The sequence below is a fragment of the Aulonocara sp. 'chitande type north' Nkhata Bay genome, linkage group LG7, assembly GCF_057382095.1.
Source record: "Aulonocara sp. 'chitande type north' Nkhata Bay isolate Kocher_YH1m ecotype deep benthic linkage group LG7, A_spYH_male_GT1.1, whole genome shotgun sequence".
In the NCBI taxonomy this organism is placed as follows: Eukaryota; Metazoa; Chordata; class Actinopteri; order Cichliformes; family Cichlidae; genus Aulonocara; species Aulonocara sp. 'chitande type north' Nkhata Bay.
Window position 1 is genome coordinate 55,943,534 of NC_141350.1, and position 18,145 is coordinate 55,961,678.

An 18,145-nucleotide genomic window follows, 5' to 3' on the forward strand; every position below is an offset into this window, starting at 1 on the left:
TTAAATTAACACTTTTGACAGTGTTATATGTTTAAAAGTAACCTAGTCAGACTGGAATATTTAGTTATTTTCCAGTGTTAGAAAATCAGCACTGCTCAGTGTTAGCCATTGTTAATCTTCAAAACTGACTAGGTTACTTTTAAACATATAACACTGTCAAAAGTGTTAATTTAACACTCAACAGCGTTGTATTTAACACTCAGAGGTGTGGACCCATATAGACATGTCTATAAACACACTCTCTAGTGTTAATTTAACACTGGAGATTTTGCTGTGAAGAGACAGAAAAGCAACTTCCTTAAAAATAGAAAAATAAGCTAATAAAAACAGCTACAATCAGCAAAACTTAAATAATAATAATAATAACAAGTATAGTCTGGTCTTAGCAGTTTATGGGGAAAGAAGGAGGGAGCAAACATGATATGGTAGTGTTTGACTGATTTAAGTCTGTACAGCATTTTATAGAAAGATCTATTTGCATTAGGTTAAAGTAAAAAGCAAGGGACTTCATAGTCATTTAGAGCATTCGTCCCAACCAGAGACTTTGAGTAAACCATTACATGCAGGCCCCTGATCCCAACCGCAAAAAAACTGACAAATAGGAAAAGAGCTTCTTTGAACTTTTTACTGTTGTTTTTTTCAAACATTTGCTGGAAGCAGCAAGGGGCAGAAGATCATTTTTCCAGAAAAGATCTTACTTTAGCTCAACAAAAGGCCTGTATAAATCATTTTTACTTCTATATAAGTTGATTTGCTTGTAAAAACGTTGTATTTTGTTATACATTAGTTACAGTATTAGCTATCGGTGCTAGTAGGCTGTTAGCTAACAGTGGTTAGCTAGTAATGGTTAGCTAATACTCGAACACTTAGCAATATATTTTCCTTAATATTGTTTATGTATAACAAATTTTTGTTAAATATCAATAAAATATAATTGTAGCGTTATATGAAACAACGAAAAATTCATAAGTACCCCAAGAAATCTGGGCGAATTTAAAGAGGAAATTAGCATTTGCATGGGCGGGGGTGTAAAAGGTCTTCTTTACTAGTATTTAATTACTTTTATTTTTAAAAAGCTTTTTTTTTTAAATAAATAAATAAATAAATAAAATAAAAATCTGTCTCTCTTTTAAGTTTTAAACTTTTGGTGTGAGTTTGGCTCCTTTTTTGAGTTGGTCAAACAGTAAGTTAACCTCAACCAAGTTAGCCAAATTAAACAGTTAAATGGACAAGTATAAGATATTCCTCTGCCTCCTAAAAAATTACTCACTAGGGAGAAGTGAACTTCTTCTTCTTCTGGTTCACCCGAAAGACAAAACGCCAAAACACAAACTTAACAATGTGGTGTATGCTGTACAGTGCAGCAAGGAATGCTCAGACCTCTACATTGGAGAGACCAAACAGCCACTTCACAAGCGCATGGCACAACACAGAAGAGCCACCTCCACAGGACAAGACTCAGCAGTCCATCTGCATCTTAAGGATAAAGGACACTCTTTCGAGGATGCCAATGTTCACATTTTGGACAGAGAGGACAGATGGTTTGAAAGAGGAGTGAAAGAAGCCATCTATGTCCACTGTGAGCGACCATCTTTGAACAGAGGCGGGGGTTTACGACACCAACTCTCTGCCATCTATAATCCAGTTTTGAGATCCCTTCCCAGACGCCTTAATGCCCACTCACATCCTGGGCCATCTGACCTCAGGAATTCGCATGATAAGGTGGGGCCAGGTTTCACAATGAACACACCCGAAACTCTGGCTGATTGGGACCCACGCCCAGTTACACACCTTGGCTCAGGCGATTAGAGGATCATCAGGGGGTCCTTTTGTCCCTCTGTGGGGGGTCACTCCTACTAGGTTTATATCTGGGACTCTCCACCATTTGACCTTAGAACTGAAGAAGCTTCTCGGATGAGAGGTGAAACGTCTTCAAGCAACTTAAAGAAGTCCAGACACTTTTCTTTGCAAGCTCCTTTGAGAACTTCTTAGAGGTTTCTGCTGACACCATTTCTGTTTTGCAGTGGGCATAAAATTTGCCTAGTAAATATAATAACATGATTTTAAAAGACAACTAAAACATTTAGGCTCATAGATGCTTATGAATCTACTTAATTCTTGGTGAACTTTTCTGACACTGACATGCATGTATCTGCAATGATGTGTGTTGGAAGCACACACAGGATTTTCTTTGCTTATATGTATGCAGTGCTTTGTGAGGCTGGGAGATGGCAGCATACATTGCATAGATCTCCCTATTTGTTCAGCTAGTATGAGTATTAAAAATAATGCATAGAAGAGTTCTGTTTTGTTTCATTAGATTTTTTCCACCATTAACAGCCGTAACAATGATAATAAACAGACTAAACAGTAATATTACTGACTGCATATACAATATAAGTACTGTAAAAGAAAATACAACAATATTCCTTTAAATCCTTTACACAGACTTATACTTTCTAAATTGAAAACAAATACGTGGCAACTGTGTAGCCTAATTTAAGAGTAGCTCTGGAGATTTTCCTTTTTCCTTCTGTCTATTTGAGAAACAAAAGTGTATGTTATGAATACAACAAACCTCCCTTTAAAAAAATATATATATCACAGTCTCTTGACTGAAAGCCGAAAACCTCTTTGGTGGGAGCCAACATATTTTTTACATGCAAGAAAATTACAAATGTTTTCATTATTGGCTTTTGAAACCTGAAAAGAAAAAAATATGGCTGCTAAACAAAAGAACAATGAAAGTATAAAGTAGCATATGGTTTTAATACTCTGGAAGAGTACAAATATAATTCTACAGAATTGTACCAAAGCAAAGTACAGGAAATAGGCACTACTATATGTTGTTTACTCTTTAGTTGGTGGTAACGATATAATTGAGCTTAACAACACTGATATGATGTATTGTTAACACAGAAACAAGGTCAGGTGAGATAAGTCTTTATTCCGTGCACTAAATATCTTCATGCTTACAGTAACTGTTATCCGGCCAAAGATATGGCTACTCGTTAAAAGGCTACTGGAGAAAAGATGATAAAAATAAAGCCCTTAAAACATATTTTCATTCACAAATTATTCAAAAGATAATATTAATACAGTTTCAGAGCCTGTAAATATATTGTTCTGAATGATTTTTTATTACATGAAATTTTCTAAATGTTCATCCTGAAATTAAAAAAAAGCAAACTATAAAAAAGATTACATTTTAAATTTATTATATGATCCACGTGGGACATCCCACTTGTCTATGACTTTGACTTAACCACGCAGTGCAGTTAAGTTTTATTACCATAACATAAAGATATAGGGCTGATTTGTGGCTGTTGTTATCTCGTCACAGCAGCAAAGGTGATTGAGTCACCTGCTCTTATATGTTATAAAGGCTCAAGCTGCTTCATGGTCTGGACAATCCTTCTTGGTCAGAATCCTTCAACTGTCCAACCAGCTGGTAAGATTAATCTCCTTAAAACAAATCCATGAGGAATGAAAAAAGTAACTAGAAAAATTTGCATTTCCTGCAAAAATGCAGTGTGAATGCTGTGTAGCTAAAATATTCAGCTGGAGAAGCTAAAGTCAATATTAGAAAATTTGCTGAATTGTAATAACTTAGCAGAAACTAATTTAGCAAAAATATTGGAAGAGCAAAACTGCCAACTGAAAACAGCTGAACAAGCTGAAGTTATGTCAAAACTACTTGTTGTCCAAGTGTGAAAAATTGGCAGAAAATTTAGAAAAGCAAGAAAGAACAGCCTGTAGACAAACTAAAGCAGCACAAAACTAAGGTAAAAAAGTGCATACCTAACAATTTTTACAAATTTGGACACACACTCACACAGCATGGAGTGAACAGCGATTGTGAGAGCGTGGCCTCTGTGTTTCTGCAGCAGTCACAGTCTGTGCCTTCTGTACAGTCATTGGGCTAAATCTGTTCAGTTTTAATCTACCATCAGAGGCAGCCTGTGTATGCTTTCTCAGGCTATTTAATTTTGATCAGAACAGAGAAGGGACTCTGAGTGTTGACAGTGTATAATTAAAAAATGAATTATTAAAGATATATGACCTGTGAAGTACGGCAACTAAATAGCTGAGAAAGGAAAACTGCCTTGACTTGCTCTCAAACATTTTGTAACTCAGAAGCCATGTTACAAAACATATGACGCCTTTTGTATGGCCTGCTTTAACAACGTGCTAACCCGATGCTTCTGTCTGTAGGCTTCTGTCACATTTTCTGAATCCAAATACAAAATCCATTGTTTTGATATATAATATGTGTGGGAAGACTGAAAATCGAGCCAGTAAGAAGAATCTGTTCAGACCAGGTGGGCAATCGTGGCTCAAGAGTTGGCAGTTCGTCTTGTAATCGGAAGGTTGCTAGTTCGAGCCCCGGCTTGGACAGTCTCGGTCGTTGTGTCCTTGGGCAAGACACTTCACCCGTTGCCTACTGGTGGTGGTCAGAGGGCCCGGTGGCGCCAGTGTCTTGTAGCTACATTGTAGCTACAAGACATTCGGCAGCTGTGGCTACAACTGTAGCTTGCCTCCACCAGTGTGTGAATGTGTGTGTGAATGGGTGGATGACTGGGTGTGTAAAGCGCTTTGGGGTCCCTAGGAGTTACTAATAAAAGCGCTGTACAACTACAGGCCATTTACCATTTACAATGTAGCTTGCCATCACCAGTGTGTGAATGGGTGGATGACTGAATGTAGCGCTTTGGGGTCCTTAGGGACTAAGTAAAGCGCTATACAAATACAGGCCATTTACATGAGGAACAGATTCAAAAGGCTAGAGTGGTACACTGTAGCTTAATTGCATAGCAGCACATGTATTTTCTAAAAGAATCATCATAATGCGATAAAAGTTAAACAGGGATTTTATCAAAATGGTCAAGATGAAAAAGCTAAATTATAGTAATATCCCAATAATTTGAGAGCATTTTATAGTTTGAATGCTGTTTGAAGTATGTGTATGTGAAGTATGTGGAAGTAGTAAAGCCAAAACATATATGGAAGCACCGAGAATAATAAAGAGAAATATGAACCAGTAGGAACACTACTGTGTAGTGTTCCTCTTCCTCACATACAATATTCAAACAATAACTATAACCCCTTTTCATCCCACAGAAAGAAGATTTTAACGTGATCATGGCTGTGGTCAACCAACCAGGCAAATATGAAACTTCTGAATTCCAGACAGGCGTGTTAGATTGCTGTGATGACATTGGAATTTGTGAGTAACCTTCTTTACTGGTTCTGTAGCTCAAAATATGCACAAAGTTGAGACAGCATTTGCAGCAAGATATAATTGGATACACTTTTTTTTCAAACCTAAGAAAAGAACAGTTAAAGCAGGTTTTCTTTCTGTTCATACTGGCCTTTGTAATGCTCCATCTACATGTTCGTGTGGTGGAAACAAACCCTCAGTCCTTATTTTAAGTAAATATATTATGTTCAAATGTCTATCTGAATGTATGAATGTAGGTTTCAGGGCTGTTAAGGAACTGACAAGAAATGGATACCAAACCACTGAAACTTGGTGAAACTTGAATGCATTTTCTCATGTAAAATAAGGACTGTGGATCTTTTTCCCTTATCAGTTATATTAAAAATTAACTGGGAATGGATATTTTAATGGAATGTATGAAGAGCGGCTATACTTATAATAATAACAATAACAATAACAATAATAATGGATTTAAGTTGTAAGTGCTTCCTTTAACACACTTTCTCCCTGCCTTAGGCTGCTTTGGCTATTGGTGCTACTGCTGCCTCGGCTGTACCATTGCCAGTGACATGGGCGAGTGTTGCCTGTGTGGTCTGGGCATGCCCATCCGTAGCGTCTACAGGACCAAATACAACATCAAGGTAAGTTTTCAGTGGACAACAGGAACAGTAGCCAAGCTTTCTGCAGGATTCGCCAATTTAAGTCTATTTGAGGCCTTTTTAGAACCAAAGAAGTGGTCTTTTAGTTACCTGTTTCACTGTGAGTGAAAACAGCCTATTTCCTGCTGTATGTAACTAATAATTAAGTTGTTACCATCATGTTGTAAGTCAAATATGTTCCTCCTATATTATAAAAAGAGAAAAACTGAAAATGCTGTCAGAGTCAAATTACTAAATGTCTGAAAATGATCATGTAAAAAGTACAAGTACTTTTAACATGTTACCCAAGATTAATCAAAATATATTCGAAGATTAAGAGAAACAAAGGTTAAAAACAATAATGTGGTTCTGTCCAATTATGTTTTTTTTTCCTTCCCTGTTTAAGCCATAGTATTGCAATGTAGATTCATTTAGGTCATGGATGTCAAACTCACTGTACATTGTGGGCCACAGACAGCTCACATTTATCTTAATACTGTAATAGAAAATGTCCTGATTAAAAAACAACAACACTGGAATAAGCACAGAAATTTCTAGTAGTGCATAGCAGTGAAAATAGGATGTTTAGGGTTAACTCTAACCCTTTGGTGTTGTATAAATTGCCATGTGGGAGATCTTTATTAGCAGGAAAAGTTATGAAAACACAGTTAAAAGTCCAAAAATTTTGCCAGATTGGAGTCTTTGCTGTTTCAATTTTGGCCCCTGGGTCTTGAGTTTGATGCTTCTGATATAGGCTCTGAAGCAGGAATGTCATATAATTTAGTGCATTGATCAATTTTCCATTGCTTGTATACTTATTCAACTTTCTGCTTGATGCAAACACAGCATGATAGCATGTGTACACTTACATTTTGATCAAGTCTGTAATCCAACCCTGGTTTTTCATATAAATAAATTCTGGTCGTGTCATTAGCCTAATTCCCTTCCCTTCACTGAGGTTGAGGCTGCACCTTCTAAGAGTTACTGCGTGTGTTTCCAGGGCTCCATGTGTAACGATTTTATGATGGCCATGTGCTGCCCCGTCTGCACCACCTGCCAGCTGAAGAGAGATATCAACCGGCGCAAGGAGCAGGGCATTTTCTGAAAGAGTAACAGTCTTGTAAACTCTCTAAAATGTATTTTACAAAATATTAATGGCATTGATGTTCTGATGGAAAAGCTACTGTTATCTCTATATACTCCAGATAAAGTGCTGGTGAAGCATTAACCCATCCCTTTCCAATAAAAATGTTAAATACTTTGAAAAGTATGGTGCACACCTCAGTGCTGTTTGTTGTAAAATGATTACCCTCCTGTGTATCAGCTGCCCCAGTCACAGGGAAAATCACATGAACCTCTTCTAGTCAGTTAATCATTAGTCAGCTGCAGCACAGCATTTCTTTTATCACTACTGTTCCTTCAGAATTTGTACTGTTTTAATGAAATTGTTTACATTTTGAACGGTGCTGTTTTGTTTTCTTTTTTCCATCTATTTGTATGAATGTATTTGTACACTTCATATCCAGTTTCATTTCTATTCGATTAAGTCTGCTGTTAGTGGAGCCTGTTCCAGACAACAAGTTCAACAAAGCAGAAAGACAATGAATCACGAATCAAACAGTTAAGACTTGTTATACTAGTTGTATCTGGTTAAGCAGATCTTGATCATTTAGAAAGATGTCAAACAAAATGTTGCTGTTTCAAGTAATTTCCGTCATATATTCACTCAAATATTCACATACATTCATAGTAAAGCAGAAGTACATGTATTCAAGTACACCCCATAATTCAGTAGCTAATAGAAACACTTTTAACAGCAGTAACTTGAATTCTGTGTTCAGTGTGTTCAGTGTTGCTTCACTTCATTGAGCGTTGCCCTCTTAAGGTTCTACCACAGCTGCTATTTTAATTAGGTTGAGATGTGAACTTTCATTGGCACATTGCAACACATTGCATTTTTTGTTTTAGGCACTGTGTTGTAGATTCACTGCTGTGCTTGGAATCATTGTAGTGTTACGTGTTACATGACCTAACTTCATCCAAGCTTTAGCTGTTGGACAGATGGCCTCACATTTGATTCTAGAATATGTTTGCATTTAAGAGTTCATGATCAGATTACTGATTGCAAGGTTCCCGGGTCCTTTGGCTGTAAAACAAGCCCAAATCATCATCATCATCTCTCCACCACTGTGCTTGACAGTTGGTTTGAAGTGTTTGTGCTGATATGCTGTGTTTGGTTTTTACCAAACATGGTGCTATGCGTTATGGTCAAACATTTCTACTTTTTTCTCCTCTGTCCAAAAAACATTGTTCAAGAAGTCAGCAAGTAATTTTGCAGTCATGTTCTTTTTAGATGGAAGAGTCTTTCTCCTGACAACACTCCCAAACACGTCATATGTATTCAGTCTTTTTGTTTAATAGTACTGTCATGAACTTTAGCATTCAATGTGCCTATGGAGACCGAGATATAGAATACACACAAAGAATACACACCTTAATGTACCAAACCAGCAAGCTTCTGCTTTTATACAGGTGGTCAAACTGAGTGATGATCAGTTTATCAGATACATTTGTTAAGCAGAACCTGGCTGCTACTTACCCTATGAAAACAGTGAGAGTGCACTAAGGTTTTCACCACACACTGCTTCTGCATTTTAGCTTAATTTTTGTTAAATTAACAATGACACGGTATAATAAGCCATTTTGTAGTTCATCTGAGGCCACACCAGGACACGCTGGAAAGATTATATCTCGGCTGGCCTGGGAAGAACTTGGTGCTCCCCCAGATAAGCTAGAGGAGATGGCTAGAGAGAGGGTGGTCTGAGCTTTTCTGCTTAGGCTGCTGGGCCTGTGGCCCAGCCACGGATAACCAGAAGAAAATAACTGGATGGATTCTGTTTTATCAGGACTGTTTGAGATCAGACTCTTTGACATCATCCCATACCAAAGGAAATCATAATTAATATCCCCAATCATAATGAATAATGAAATAAGACCTTTCTTTACAGTATTTTCAAATCTGTTGTAAATTTTGTTTCTTGTGGCTCAGACCTAGGACAGTTTCCACAAAAAATTTAAATATTATACTAACACAACAATGTCTACAATATTTGATCTGCTTTATGAAGTTTATAAAAGGTGAAACTAGCAATTTTCTAGGGGGTAAAATCCCTATAGAAAATGACTTATTTTGTCTATGATGTCAGTAATCTGCAAAGTGATATTTTTTTAACGGCACTGTGTCGGGGGGGAAAAAACAATAAAGCAGAGTAAGCTTTAGGACAGGCCTACCATATGGGTGTACAGTATCATCTGACTCTTTGTAATGGCTAGATTTAAAAACCAAGACTTGTGCTTTAAAAATACGACTTCCCAAAGTCGATTTATCGTCAGTAGCATCTTGAAAATATGTCTGAAGGTTCTCAGTCGTCCAGGTCAACGTAGTCTAAGGAGCTAGGAAAGAAAAGTGTCTGGACTTCTTTAGGTTTCTTGAAGATGTTTCACTTCTCATCTGAGAAGCTTCTTCAGTTCTAAGAGCAATAGGTTAGGAGTCCCAGATTTTAAACCCTAAGAGGGTCAGGGACCCCCTATTGATCCCTACCTAATCACACGAGCCAAGGTTTGAAAACGGGTGTAGGTCACGATCACCCAGGGTTTCGGGTTAACCTATTGTGAAATCTAGCCCCACCCTATCGTGTAATTTACTGAGGTCAAATGGCCCAAGATGCGAGTGGGCGTTAATGGATCTCAAAACTGGATTATAGATGGCAGACGGTCGGTGTCGTAAGCCACCGCCTCTGTTCACCACCTTTGTCATTCTTTCCAGAATGCGAATGTTCACATTTTAGAAAGAGAGGACAGATGGCGTCAAAGAGGAGTGAAAGAAGCCATCTATGTCCACTGTGAACGACCATCTTTGAACAGAGGCGGTGGCCCCATGCTGCTTGGGGCCAGCATGAGTACACTACCGCATTTCTCCCACAAGCTGGATTTATATCTCCTCCTGTTGAACCAGCGATCTTTCAAATGTGGTAACCACTATACCACTGAATCTCCATAAAACATTTTTGTCTCAAAAACTGTCTGTATCATTCAGTATAGCGATATCTACTCCTAAACTTTTGTTAAAATGCTTCCAGAACATGTATCCTGAGTAGAAAATTGGTACAGATGCTGAAAAGTGAACTCAAATAGCATTTCATCAATTTGGTCTTCATATTTAAACTGTCAATGACAAAAAGGAAAATCCACTGAGGCAGACAGCGACCTTGAATCAAACGATGATCCTGAGCAGTTTCTTTCAGCTCCAAGTTTAATACTCTGTTGAAATTCATTCAGTGTGGGCCAAGTGATAAATCAAGAAGTACTTGACAGATATAGCTGTATTATCAAGATAAAAACAGAATGCGTTTGTTGTGCGCATCTTATTTTTGACCCTATAACATGTCAACAACCTGAATATAATATCCAAATTTTTAACATGTAAACAACATGAAATTACACCTGAATGTACAGTACAGCCCTATAAATACATGGATGCCACATCTCAAACAAGTCATGCTGGTACCAGAAGGATCTCCACAGTGCTTTTACTACTTAAACTGCAGGTGTTTTTTAATGTCTTTTTGGGGAGAAGCAAGACAAAACTTTCAGGGTGGGCTGACGGATCCTATTAGGAATACTACTGGGTCATCTGGGTTTCCATAGCCTGAGCGGCCCACTCTGGAGCAGCCTGACGGATCTTCTCTAGCAGGTTGTTGACTTGGAAACATAAAGACTGGATCTGTTTATCCCAGGTAGGAAGGGGTTCACGGGCTGCCAGAGACAGAAGAAAAAAATTAGAAGGTGCATTTTCCTTTCAAAACAAAGACTATTTGCATGTGAACCATGGTGAAAACCACAATACGTGTTCCCCTTTGGCCACAGGCCAACTATCTTTTTGTTAGTGCCACTGTCACAAACCCCTACAGAGAATACAATAGAATAGAATAATCCTTTAATTGTCCAAAAAGGGGAAATTTGGTTGTAAAAGCAGCAGAATAAAAGCACATATTCAAACCGAACAGGACACAGAACAGAAACACACAAAATTTTTACAGAAAAAAATATTTACATCATGGACAATAGTTACAAAAACAGAGTACTGTACAGTTATTAAGATTAAAGTATAGGTTTTTTATATATAAACTGAGAAAAGTAATGTGCAAGTTATAACAGTTGTTTGGTCGATTAGTGCAAATTACAGCACTGATGTAAATATCTATGTTTGTTGGGAGCAGTTTTGATTGTACAGTCTGACAGCTGCAGGGAGGAAGGACCTGCGGAAACGCTCCTTCATCCATCTAGGATCCAGCAGTCTGCCACTGAAGGAGCTCTGCGGTTCAGCAACACTTACATGCATGGGGTGGGAGACTCCATCAGAGATGTTATTTTGGCTAGAGTCCTTCTGTCTCCCACCAACCTCATCCAACCTCTTCCTCTCAGCTGCCGTTAAACTGCTATTCCAACATACAACATATCATGGCAGTGTCTCACTACCATCTTGTAAAGATTCATTCCTCACACCCATCAGCCTACACTCTCTTCGGCACTGTCCATTGCTCTGAATAATTGACCCAAGGTATTTAAACTCATCCATCTTCACTATCTGAACCCATCTGTAACTCCCACTCCTACTACCTCACCACTGTCTCGCTGTCCCCACACATGTCTAGCATCACCCTCATGTACTGCTCTGCCACTCCTGAGTTCCTTATACCACTGTTCCTCCCTTGAATCCCGTCACAGACTTTTCTAGAGCCACACAAATACAGTGCAACTCGTTCTCTATACTTCTCAATCAACACTGTCAAAGCTTCTATAATGCCATTTCTGAACATGAAGCAATACTGCTGCTCACTGATCGTCACCCCACTCCTTAACCTTGCTTCAGAAACTCTTTCCCATAGCTTCATGATATGGCTCTTTAACTTTATGTCTCTATGGTTGCTACACCTCTGCACATTATCCTTGTTCTTAAAATGTGTCTGTGTATTTAATGTTAGTGAGCTCAATTTTAACCACTCCCACTGTGTGCCCTTAGGTTTAGACTAGCCAACTAATCTGTGTTTTATTCCTCCTGTTTAAATAAGTAGTAATTAATTCACCAGAAACATACTTAAAGTGTTTTACTTACCTTTACTTAAAACGTACACTAATTTCTGTCCACTTATGTGCGCAGTTTATTATATCCAAGTCATTTATTGTTTGTGAATACAGATAACAGTGATTCAGTTCATTTTGGCTAGAGTTAGAATCTCTTCCTCTCTAACCCATTGTGTCTGCACAGAGCTGTGGGGCAGCGACCTAAACCAGTGTTCTTATTCTGTAAATGCTGCAAAATAATGTCACAGGGATTAATGTAGCTAGTGCTACATTAATTAAGTGCACCATCCTCCTGCCACAGCAACACCTTTTCCGGCCACAGCTCTCCACAATAAGCAATGTTAGACAGTTGGCACATAGCAAAAAGAACAAAACAAAAAACAACAAACTGATTGCTTCCACTTCTTCCTCTGATGTTGGGCAGTACATTGACTCACCATACCATCCTGAGGTAGATATTGGTATTACATGAAAGCCTGCTCTACTGTGGCTAAGGATTAGCTTTCAATTGTAAAAAACACACAGACTGACACAAATTGTTCTGGAATAATTTTACAGCAATTTTATCCATATCTTCTGTTTATAAAATCTGCTAATCTGTAATTTTTTATTTACAATGAATAAACAATGAGTTAATATATAAATAATTATACATTTCAACTTTAAATTACTTTTATCAAGTGTTTTGGTTCCTAAAAATCTCATGGTCAAATCCTTATACCTATATAAACCTATATAAAAATTTGTAAAACATACAAATAAACAATTTCATCACTTACTTTCAAAATGTACAATGCCATCAATCTGGTCAATGAAACCATTCATACGTCCCTCAGTGATCATCTGAGAAGCAATCTTTTCAGCCTACAGATACAAAGAAGAAACTAGAGTTTGTGTGTACCACTATGGAAAACAGGAACTTATTATCAACAGTAGTTCTATAACTTCCCAATGAAGCATAAAACTAAAACTGTGGCTCTTATACAAGTTTAGCATTAATCCAATTCATATCTCACCTTTGCAGGGGGGATTTCCAGCAATGCTCCTAGCTCTTCAAAAGTGATGTTGTTGTAGAGTTTACTGGCAGATAGGAGGTTGTGTTCAATCACAGCTCTGTCAAGGATGCTGGAGCCTGAAACAGATCAAAGTTAAGAAAGTATAGGTGTTGTGTTGCAACACCTAAGTGTAGAGTGCCCCTCAAGCACCAGCATAAATGGTTACAGCCCTGTGCTGACCTCAGTTATCATGAGCAATGACCAAGTCAACTATAGCATTGGCATTATAGCTGCAGTTAAGAGTGTGTCTAGAAATATGTTTCACAGTACGAAGGGAGCACAAAACCAGAAAGAATATCAGCTGGTTCACCAGCTGATTCAATGAGGGTGGAGAAAATAAGGATTTCTCTCACTGTGTAAAACCCAGTATCTCAGCTTACCATCTGCTGTGGTGGCTTTCTGGTGAGGCATCAGCATGGCAGCAAACTCCTGTAGTTGGTTACCTCTAATGATGCGGTCCAGGTACATCTTCTCCAGGATACCATAAGCAGCCAGCTGCTGACAGCGCTCATCCTTAAAGAGAGTAGCCAACATACGGGAACGTTGCTGTCCTAAAAAATATTGCACCATTTTTGGTTAAGAGTGTGAAAACCGCAAATCAGTAGTATGCCTTTATATGTTTTCCATTAGTTCTCATTACATTATTTCTGAAAATGTAACACCTGCTTATACCTGCAGAGGCCAATATAGTGCAGTTCAGAGCATGCTTCAGTGCCTCCAGGCGTTCACTTTCATGAACAATTGACTTATAAGACAGCTCGTTGTATCTTTGTGCAGCTTCAATAAACTTCCTTCTGAAGTCTAGTACTCTGGCATAGCACACCTAATGAGAGCAGCAGAAGCACTTATCCACACAGCTTCACTGAAACAACAGATAAGACTATGTAACTATGAAATCACTAAGAGATCATGTACCTTATAGTGTATCTGTAGCTGTTCATTAGAGGACTCATTCTGAAGCAATGAGGCTCTGTTGATGTAGGCCTCTGCCTGAACCGGATCATCATCTTCTAAGTAAAGTCGGGCAATTTTCAGATATGTATCCAACTTATAGTCAACATTATATTGCCTGAAGGGGATATTTTAAAAAACAAACAAAAGAAACAGGGATTTAAAGACACAATTACCATCAAGACTTGCGTGTGACAATGGTTTACTTACTTCTGTCCTGTTTCGAGGGGAATGCCAACTAAAACTTGGGCAGCATTTCTCCAGTCTCCCTCCTTTTCATAAATGGTCGCTAAGTGCTGTCTGATTGAGGCTACCTAAGGCGATGGAGGAACATTACTCAGTTAAGCGCTGCAGTGACAATACTCAAGCTTAACTGCCTGAATGGTTACCTCCATTTACACTGCGTCAGAGAGCTGGAGCAAATTTACCTGTTCCTCGAAGGAAATGACCCTCGGCTGGATCTTTTCCAAGGTGAAGTGATACACTGCTTTTGCTGTGGCGTCAGGCAGGTTGGGCAGATGTGTGCAGAAATCAGTGAGCAGCTGTCTTGAAATGACGAGACTGACATTTTCATTGACCACTGCAAGAATGTAAAATATAATAGTAAGACATGCTCCTGAAAAATGAACCAAGGACGTAGAATAAGCAGATATTACAGAAGAATACAGGCACACCATACTTGCTTCTACAAAGGCCTTCAAGGATTCCAGTTGATCAGCATCTGTAAACTGAATGGCCTTTTCCAGAATTTGTCGATATCTGCAAAAGATTTCACCGGTCTGAAACCTTCCAACTTTGCTGGTAAGTTTAAAATGTTTACATAGAAAACCGAAGGATTAAAACTTAAATATGAAACACAAATACATTTTAGCTTATTGGATGAAACCCAGTGTTTTCCCACAGATTAACTTTACTTGGGCAAGGTATATTAATGGCTGCCCATGTGATGCTACAATGAGCTCACTAAGGCTACAGAGCAGAACAAGGCCCGCTGACACCCAAATAATCTCCAGGATGACATAACTAAAAGTCATTTGCAGTATAAGAGACTCACTGATGAAGCAGCCAATAATATTTATATTCATCAATTATTTATTGTTAAAGCACATCTAAAACCCTCCCTCACCAGAAACAGATTGTAAATCTGTGGGAGAAATTACATAATCCCATGTATACTGTATTCCCTTATGATATAACAAACATCATATATTATTATGAATTAAAAAAATAGTTTAACAAAAAACCCCTGACTGCTTGGTTGTAAAAGACTGAACAGTCATTTGTCAACTGCACCATCTAACAGATGTTGTGGCACAACCTATAAGAGTCTACAATTAATATTTAATATTGTAGAACACTATGACAGAACATCACAGACACTATGATGACACTGTGACACAACTAAAATGTTGTAAGTAGGAAATTTTGAATTTATTATTTTGAAATGAGTACCAAAAAAAGTACCAAAATTGAGGGAAAAGTACCCAATCCATTCAGTAAATATCATTTCATAAATAAATCTGTAATCAACATGTCACTAAAGTGCTGTGAACATAACAGAACTATGCACACACCAGTTCACATATAATTACAGCAATCAGTCTGTGGTCCCTTACTTAAGAGAAGTTGATGCATTTGATTGTGACTTCTGTGAAAAACAAGTGTATTTAAGCTTGAGTGAATTAAACCTCCCTTTATTAAACAGGTATTTAAATATTTTCACTTTAATTAACTATCAGCATATACTGTGGATACAGTAAACAATTTCTTCTTATACAAACACGTATATAACAGGACCTAAAAGATTTTTAAATAGATTTATCACCTTTTGGACAATGCTGACGAAAACTGAAATTGCAAAAGTAGACTTTACAGTACAGTTGTACTTAATAAAATGCACAGGTGTTCCTAATAAAATGGTTGTTTATAGGATGGTAAGAACGTACGCAAAGGGTGTCCTGGCAGTTTTCTAGTCAAGTATCACTTTGTTCAAACTGTATTAAAGCTATGTTGTGCTCTGCACCAAATATGTAGCTAAAGAGCAGCAAGTTAGCTAGTTAGCTTTGGTGATAAAATATACAGTTCTCATAATTATTTTACCAACAATTAATGTGGGTAGTCACTCCTTTTATGTTCCTTGCACTTTGGATAAAACCTAAAAGCAAACATTGACAGACTGATTGCATTTCTATCTGAATGTTTGGCTAATGCAGCTAACATTAGCTTAGCTTTGTGCAGACCAGCTGCTAGCTAGCAGTTTCTGTTGCAGTTTTTAACGAGTGATGTTCTCCGTAACTAACGTTACATACTTGGCAGCAAGATCTTTATGAGATCCACTTGAGTTCATCAGTTGTGTAAGCTCCTGCCTCACTTCGGTCGCCATTGTAGCCTGCGTCGAAGTGTCAACACCGGTTTCATCTGCCGAGACAGGGGAGAGCCTTCCGTCTGCAGTCAGAGCGCAGAGCTCGGCCAGGAAGTGACGCAGCCAGCGATGGGAGCGGAAGAGGGAAAAGAATGATTATAATTATTTTAGGCCAGGCTTAAATGTTGAACTATTGTATTGTTTTAATTTTATGTATTAATATATGTTTTTAAACAAAACTTGGTGAGTATTATAAACTATCCATCCCTTTCCTGAAAACAATCATAGCTATATTTGGTTGCATTTTTTTCTGCTAATTTTGTAATTAACCTAAAAAAGGGTCAATCTATTGTTAACACTAGTATCATCTGAAATATGAAGGGCTTTCTTGTTTTTGCGCAATAAAATATCCTGTCTCACAGACATGCTGAACAACTAGATTCTGTATTTAATGCATCTAGGCTGGGCTGTTGTAAAGCATTATTATCAGGTTGTTCTAAAAGCTCCCCGAAAAGCCTTCAATTGATACAGAATGCTACAGTAACAGTAGTGACGGGGACTAGAAAGGCCTTTTCTCCTTCACTGGCTTCCTGTTAAATCCAGAATCCCATTTAAATTCTACACCTCACATACAAGGTATTGAATAATCAAGCCCTATCTTATCTTAAAGACCTCATAATACCATATCACCCTAACAAAGAATTTCTCGCACGAGTTGCTGGCTTACTTGTGTTTCCTAGAGCATTTATAAGTAAAATGGAAAGCAGAGCCTTCAGCTTTCAGGCCCCTCTTCTGAGAAACCAGCTACCAGATTGCATTCAGGAGACAGACACCCTCTCTACTTTTATGAATAGCATTTCCTTATCACTTACTTCTTCTTACTTTCTGTGTATTTATACACCACTTTACATATAATCATTAGTTACAGCCAATCTCTGGTGGACTTCCACAGCATGCCTTTTGCCTTGTCTCTCTCTCTGCTCTCTTCTCTTTCAACACACTCCAAACCAGTTGTAGTGGATGGCTGCCCCTGTACCCTCTGGCACGTTCTTCCTGTTAAAAAGGAGTTTTTCCTTTCCACTGTTTCCAAGTGTTTGTTCTTAGGGATTAATTTGACTGTCTGGGTTTTCTTTTTATTACTTTTTAAATGCTATGTAAATAAAATTGAATTGAGCTGACATTTTTATCAAACCAGTCAAAAGTATGTGTAAAGTTTAAGTAAAATATAACTAAAATATATAGCCTAACTAAATAATGTTGAATAATAGTAATAGTAATAAAATAGATACAACACCAGAGGCCAAGTTATATACAAGTGGTATCAGTTAAAAACTAAATATCTATATTCAACATCAGTCAAAAAGTATATAAGTATATGCAAAATACATAAAGAAATGTCTGATGTATCGACTTTTGTACAAGAAAAAGTTAGCACCTTAAGAGCTCAATGACTATCAATTTGACCTCATGTCCCTTATGATGAATGTACTGGAGAGACTACGCTGGCCTACCTAAGACCTTAGGCGAAAACATCTCTTGACACTCTGTAGTATGCAAGCAGCTCAAATCTGGGATTGAATCATGCAGTACTCTCCCTGGTGAAGACATTTTACTCCCATCTTGGCAGTAAAAACTGCAGGTTGAAGTCTATCTTGTCTGTTTTTCTGAAGTGCATTTCATGTGTTTTACCACTCTTATAGTAAGAGAAACTACAGGACATGTAAGTAAACATGTCCACCATCTTATTATTTATTGACTACCTGACAGTGGTACG

General features: G+C 37.8%; 2 protein-coding genes across 4 annotated transcripts; one reads left to right on the forward strand and one right to left on the reverse strand.

Annotated features, from left to right (window-relative positions):
• The first annotated feature begins 496 nt into the window (after nucleotides 1-496).
• Nucleotides 497-7,129, forward strand: plac8.2 (placenta associated 8, tandem duplicate 2). 2 transcript variants are annotated; one of them, XM_086302600.1, is made up of 4 exons: nucleotides 497-714; nucleotides 5,122-5,227; nucleotides 5,738-5,862; nucleotides 6,860-7,129. In XM_086302600.1, the coding sequence occupies exons 2-4, from the start codon at nucleotides 5,143-5,145 to the stop codon at nucleotides 6,962-6,964; spliced, it is 315 nt and encodes a 104-aa protein (XP_086158726.1). In that variant the 5' UTR covers nucleotides 497-714; nucleotides 5,122-5,142; the 3' UTR covers nucleotides 6,965-7,129. The 2 variants fall into 2 exon arrangements, with proteins under 2 accessions (XP_086158726.1, XP_086158727.1); XM_086302601.1 differs by lacking the exon at nucleotides 497-714 and adding an exon at nucleotides 3,427-3,451.
• A 3,010-nt stretch (nucleotides 7,130-10,139) lies between these two features.
• Nucleotides 10,140-16,499, reverse strand: cops4 (COP9 constitutive photomorphogenic homolog subunit 4 (Arabidopsis)). Of its 2 annotated transcripts, none has more exons than XM_086301452.1 (10): nucleotides 16,319-16,499; nucleotides 14,689-14,768; nucleotides 14,438-14,589; nucleotides 14,220-14,323; nucleotides 13,974-14,127; nucleotides 13,731-13,881; nucleotides 13,502-13,609; nucleotides 13,020-13,135; nucleotides 12,783-12,867; nucleotides 10,140-10,674 (listed from the first exon to the last, which is right to left on the reverse strand). In XM_086301452.1, the coding sequence occupies exons 1-10, from the start codon at nucleotides 16,390-16,392 to the stop codon at nucleotides 10,541-10,543; spliced, it is 1,158 nt and encodes a 385-aa protein (XP_086157578.1). In that variant the 5' UTR covers nucleotides 16,393-16,499; the 3' UTR covers nucleotides 10,140-10,540. The 2 variants fall into 2 exon arrangements, with proteins under 2 accessions (XP_086157578.1, XP_086157577.1); XM_086301451.1 differs by having other exon boundaries at nucleotides 10,141-10,674; nucleotides 13,439-13,609; nucleotides 16,319-16,498.
• Nucleotides 16,500-18,145: the final 1,646 nt, after the last annotated feature.

Excerpts from the sequence above, each read along its gene's own strand:
- plac8.2 (XM_086302600.1), top strand. The coding sequence starts at position 5,143 with ATGGCTGTGGTCAACCAACCAGGCAAATATGAAACTTCTGAATTCCAG. Across the intron at positions 5,228-5,737 it reads CTGTGATGACATTGGAATTT|GCTGCTTTGGCTATTGGTGC; the intron begins GTGAGTAACCTT and ends TCCCTGCCTTAG. Across the intron at positions 5,863-6,859 it reads GGACCAAATACAACATCAAG|GGCTCCATGTGTAACGATTT; the intron begins GTAAGTTTTCAG and ends GTGTGTTTCCAG.
- cops4 (XM_086301451.1), bottom strand. The coding sequence starts at position 16,392 with ATGGCGACCGAAGTGAGGCAGGAGCTTACACAACTGATGAACTCAAGT. Across the intron at positions 14,590-14,688 it reads GAAGGCCTTTGTAGAAGCAA|TGGTCAATGAAAATGTCAGT; the intron begins GTATGGTGTGCC and ends ACATTCTTGCAG. Across the intron at positions 10,675-12,782 it reads TGGCATTGTACATTTTGAAA|CCCGTGAACCCCTTCCTACC; the intron begins GTAAGTGATGAA and ends TGTCTCTGGCAG.